Source organism: Macadamia integrifolia, chromosome 10 (genome assembly GCF_013358625.1).
Source record: "Macadamia integrifolia cultivar HAES 741 chromosome 10, SCU_Mint_v3, whole genome shotgun sequence".
NCBI lineage: Eukaryota > Viridiplantae > Streptophyta > Magnoliopsida > Proteales > Proteaceae > Macadamia > Macadamia integrifolia.
The window spans coordinates 10,903,214-10,908,908 of NC_056566.1; the positions used below are offsets into that span (position 1 = coordinate 10,903,214).

Below are 5,695 nucleotides of genomic sequence, written 5' to 3' on the forward strand. Positions count from 1 at the left end.
GGCCAAAGGTCTCAACCTCGGTAGGGGGCTCAGGTAAAGGCCGAGTGAACCTGACCAAAAGTCACAACCTCAGAAGGGAACTCAGGCCAAGGCCAAGTGAACTTGACCGAAGGTCACTACCTCAGAAGGGAGCTCAGGCTATGGCTGAGTGGACCTAGCCAAAGGTCTCAACCTCGGTAGGGAGCTCAGGTAAAGGCCAAGTGAACTTGACCGAAGGTCACAACCTTGGAAGGGAACTCAGGCCAAGGCCAAGTGAACCTGACCGAAGGTCACTACCTCAGAAGGGGGCTCAGGCCAAGGCCGAGTGAACTTGATTGAAGGTCACAACCTTGGAAGGGAACTCAGGCCAAGGCCATTTGAACCTGACAGAAGGTCACTACCTAGGAAGGGGGCTCAGGCCAAGGCCGAGTGAACCTGACTGAAGCTCTCAACCTCGGACAAGGACTCAGGCTAAGGCCAAGTAAACTTGACCGAAGGTCATTACCTCGGTAGGGAACTCAAGCCAAGGCCGAGTGAACTTGACCGAAGGTCACTACCGCGGTAAGGGTCTCAGCCAAAGGCCAAGTAGACCTGATCGAAGGTCAACCTCGAAAAGGAGCTCAGGCCAAGGCTGAGTGAACCTAACTAAAGGTTAGAACCTCGGTTGGTGGCTTAGGCCAAGACCGAGCATAACTAATCAAAGGTCGTGTTTTCAAGATGATTGCCGAAACCGAAGGCTGAAGGGGCACTCAAAAGATAAATTAAGTAGTTACGTCCACTGAAAGAGAGTCCTAGTGGAAGTAAGGGGGTTGCTGATACGGCAGAATTTGTCACCAATAAAGTGAAGACACGTGGCATCCGAGGGAGGGACGCGTGTCGCCCATCCGATAGAGGCCGCAAGGATTCAAACCACGTGAGAAGAAGATGCCCGAGGGGGGTTCCTGAAATCCTAGACCGAGAAACCCTATAAGGGGAAACCCGAAAGAAACCTGGGAGAGGTACGCCGACATCCACCATTACTCTTGTAAAAACACTATTGTGCCGGTCACTAACTTGGGCATCGGAGGACTAATCCCGGAGATACCTCCGGGCTTCTACCTTCTATGCTTGTGCAGGGTCGGCTCATATAGACTTTCGGCAATAACACATACCTTGTACATCTCTTTTATGTATAGCAAGTAGGACTCGCACATAGCTGAGGGAGTATACACTATACTTCCCTAATTAACATAATATTTTTAGTTTCTCTTAACTCTTGTTGAAGAGAAATCTCTTCATCAATGGGATCTAATCCTCTGATTGGACTAGAGAAAAGGTATTTCAGACTTTCAACAATAAGGGTTGTGAGATAATGATGACATTACATCTTCCCAAAGTCTAATCATAGCATCCTAATCACCATGGGTGAAGAGATACCAATTGTTGCAGCTAACTTCTTATTGAGGGGTCCTTATTACCAACTGGTGAAAGAGACTAGAAGCTTTCAAGTCCTCTTTTTTCTAAACTTTTTTTAAGGATGTTATACATAATCCATGGACTTGGGCACCCTACAAAGCCACTTAGTTCTTGTTGTGCTCTTCCCTCTCTCATATCTTTACTACTTGGTTGGTCAATTTCTCAACAATTCTAGATGACAAAAAAGAACAATGTTACCCATTCATGGGTTGCCCAGACGATTAGGACAAATTGGGATTGTATGCATAGGCGCACAGTCTCAGGTTTGATTCCCCATCTATGTATTTACGATTTAAGTGGAGACCATGGCGGTGGATTGCTGGGCTAGTCTCCTCGAGGATTAGTTAAGATGCGCGTAAGCTGGCCCGGACACCTTATGTCACACCCCGTTCACACAGAACCAGGCCAGTGACCGGGTTAACACTGGTTAACCCAAACCTGCTAGGATCATCTGATACAGTATTCCACCACAGTATACTCACAACTAAGAAAGTGCTTGTCAGTTTAGCGGAAGACTTGGTTTACGTGTGAATATTCCCATAATACTTGATACCCAATTTGTAATACAATAGTTAAGTACATGTGGGCCCGAAGGCATGATATTTACACAAAAAGAATACAATTTACATATCAAGTACTCAAAAGGAATCATCAAAAATCAGATAGCACAACTCAGCTCAGTATCAAATGTAGAGCTCAGCTCGGTATCAGAACTGCGGTCCCGCAGCACAGCCCTTGCACGAGCTATCCATGCCGTGCTCTGATTCTTCAGGGACCCATCAATCCTCTTCAGGGAACTCAACTGTGGGACCCGACCCGTGCTCTTCAGATGAATGACCTGCAAAATCATCTAAAAGAGGTGCACACGTGGGATGAGCTCACTAGCTCATCAAGTGGAAAGAAGGACCACGCAGCAGTCCATACAACAATTCACAACTATATGCACTATATGCTATACAATTCATTTAAATCACATCCACCTAAACAACATTATTAAGTCCTTGGTTTAGTGCTACTATAACCACAATGCGCGTATACTCCGGGTACGAGCCCCGAACTCCATCCCGCGATACGCCCATAGGGCTATCGGATAAGGCCCACCGTGAGTACTCGAAAAGAAAAAGATGTCGACCACCGGCTCTCAACATAAAGTAAATGACAGAATTTAAAGGTGCTGACTCCAATAATTTAAAAGCAGTATGATTGACCCTCTTGAATATACCATCGGGGTTACCGACTGTCCTAATGACTAGCCAGACGTATGTCTAACCGCCACAGTGACCCGACAACCGCGACCACTGCTTCCCCCCAAATGGTAACCCAACACCTTAACCCCTATTGGGAAGGGTCGTAGCACGGGAAGATGATAATCCTAAACTGCATGCTCCTATATGACAATAGTACGATTGCATAGTGCCACCACGTCCCATATCACAGGCCACTAATGCACTCGTTTCCAAGCTGACTACGGCATCTAGTCTATTAATGCATCATGCACAATGATGTCAACATTCATCACATAAGCATATCATCACTTGGCATTTAGAAAATAAACACAACACCCATGGCATAACAATATGAGGATGACAAATCTACATAGCATTTTCATGATGACATGGCTAGTCTAGATAAAATTAAATGAATGCCAAACAAGCCCTGAAATAAGGCCAAACGTCCTCTCCCCACTTACCTGTAGTGTACAAGGACTCACGCTAGGTACGGGTGAGATCCGGTGCGAGAAGCGTAAGATTTGGTGAACCTATCATGAGTGAGCGGGGTTAGCATTTCACCACTTTGGGATCAAATTAACAAGATCCAATGACAAAATCATGTTTAGAATCCTAAACAAAGGTCGCACGTCCGTTTTGGGTCCAATCGGACGTAAAAATTACGTTGGGAGCCTCTCGGGTGGGTCGGACAGCCCACCTATCTGACCCACCAGTCAGACCCACCGGTCCTGACCGGCTCGTAGGTCGGCCCACTGGTTGGTCCATCGGTCTGGCCCTCCGATCTGGCTCGAGGGTCCTACTAAGATCGGCGGGCAGGTTAGCCTGCCAATCTAGCCTGCCGGTTGGCCCGAGGGTCTGCCCTCTCAAGCAGGTGCCCTCAGGCAGGCCAAATGGCCCACCGGTCTTGGCGGAAAAATACCATTTTCACCTGAAACCTACTCCAACCTTTGGGGAATCAAATGGGGCTCTTCTAAATCCATTCTCCACACATTTAAGGTCTCATAAGGTGGTTCTAACCTAGATCTAGGTTAGATTTAAGGAATGGAAAGCCATCTTACCTTCTTTGCTCAAGAACTCCTTCAAAACCCCAAAATCACTTCAAATCAACAATGCTTCTCCAACCTTGTAAACACTTCTTCAAATCCTTCAAAATCAACACAAAGATCATCTATTAAACCTTAGATTCATCATCTCAAGGGAGATTTACAAGACCTCAAGAAACCCTACCCAAATCAAGGGTTTTACTTGGGTATGGTGAAAGTTTAAGGAACCTAGCCTTTGCTCACCTCTAAACGTAGATCTAGTGTTGGAGATCACTCTTCCGGCGTCGGAATGGGAAGATCAAGCCTCGGCGCCGCTGAAATCCATCTCTTCTTTCTCTTCCTTCTCTTCTCCTCTTCTTTCCCTTCTTTTCTCTCTCCTCTTTACTCTTCTCACCAACGTCCGAGTGTCATAAATGAGAAAAGAAAAAGGAAAACATAAATGCTATATATACTTCTTAAAATAACTAAGTACTCACATGGGTGGGTCACTCAGGTGGGTGGATGCGCCCACCTGTGACCTCCCACCTGAGGGCCAAAGCTTGGCCAACAAGTGGGATTTTGACAGAATTCGGCCCTCGGCACGAATCTCACTCTTGGTATAAGATGTAATATACGTATGCGCCTTAAGGTACGGCTACATACCTGCTTTATCCGTACATGGCCTTATGATATGTGCATGTACACGGCTTGGGTACACCCGTCTCCTCTGGCACTGGCTCGAACTTGTTGGGCCAGCCGGTGTTTAAGGTCACCCTTGCCATCATGGTCCATAAGGAACCCGCCTTAACTCTCTCCGGTTCGGGTCCTACATGGTTAAACCGGGTCAACCGTGTAATCAGACCGGGTTTAAGAAGTAAGGTATTACACCTTAGTTAACCAAAAGAAAGAAAAAAAGAACAATGGTGATCACATAAAATTGTATATTTCCTTTATTCAATTCCAATATCCATGGTCTAGATGACAGAAAATCCAATTTGATCATCAAACCACAAGTTAAATATGGTAATCAACCATATAAAACATGCAAAGTTTTCTTCAACTCGTTCATTTTGCATTGATGTCAATCTTCATTCCCTTATTGCACTGCCCCGGGAAACTACTGATGAAATAGTTATGTCCTGCTATCACTGCAATCGAATCATGTCCACTGGTGAAGATCTTAGAACCTTGTGGGGAAACTTCACAATCATTGTAGCCATGGATGTCTACGTTCACCACATTATGCACTGACGGATTATAGTTGAAGACTAAATCACAAGTATACACATCAATTTAGTAATCTAAACATAATAAAAAAATTAAAGTAGAAAGAGACAATGTGGTTAGGTTTATGTTATCCTACCAAGTATGTCACCCGCAGTGAATGTCTTCCCAGTAGGCCAGTCCCTAACATTGAAATCCCATCCTGAACTATCACCAACAGTGTAGGTAGCAGCACATGCAATGTTGATTGAGATATGGATGCAAAATAGAAAAGCCATTGTGGTTACTACAGCTTGGTTAGGATTGACTCGTCCATGGAGAGCCATTGTACCACTTAACTGGGAAAGGAGATGGAAAACTATTGTCTTTGTTGGGAGCCTTGGGACTCTAAGTTGAAGAAAATATTATAGAATTGATTGCCTAATATAAAAATTTTGGGTAGCACTTGAAAGGAAACTTGATTATGACCTTGTAAACATCATTTATGTTGAGTGCCTTATATTGAAAGATTTTGGGGATTTTTTTTTTTTGGAAAAGATCTTTTGGGATTTATAAAGATTTTGGGAACTTTTGAAGGGAAACTTAATTATAAAGTTATAAATATCAATAAATGAAGATTCATGTCACCTAATGGGGGTGCAAGCTTGGTCTTATCGGCCCAAATCCGCCCTAGGCCCAAAAAAGGCTTAGGTTGAGATACCCTAGCCCTGAGGACAGGTCAAAGTTGGGAGTTTTTAGCCCTGAGTTAGGAATGGACCAAGTTAGTGTTGAAGACTAGGGCTAGGC

At 44.8% G+C, this 5,695-nt stretch overlaps 1 protein-coding gene across 1 annotated transcript; it reads right to left on the bottom strand.

Moving 5' to 3' along the window:
• Nucleotides 1–4,609: 4,609 nt before the first annotated feature.
• On the bottom strand, nt 4,610–5,350 carry LOC122090551 (basic blue protein-like). The gene is made up of 2 exons (XM_042660192.1): nt 5,049–5,350; nt 4,610–4,953 (listed from the first exon to the last, which is right to left on the bottom strand). The coding sequence occupies exons 1-2, from the start codon at nt 5,233–5,235 to the stop codon at nt 4,751–4,753; spliced, it is 390 nt and encodes a 129-aa protein (XP_042516126.1). The 5' UTR covers nt 5,236–5,350; the 3' UTR covers nt 4,610–4,750.
• Between the last annotated feature and the right edge of the window lie 345 nt (nt 5,351–5,695).

Bases quoted from the DNA above. Each gene is read 5' to 3' on its own strand.
- LOC122090551 (XM_042660192.1), bottom strand. From the start codon at position 5,235: ATGGCTCTCCATGGACGAGTCAATCCTAACCAAGCTGTAGTAACCACA. The intron at 4,954-5,048 runs GTAGGATAACAT...CTTGTGATTTAG, and splicing joins CACTGCGGGTGACATACTTG to TCTTCAACTATAATCCGTCA.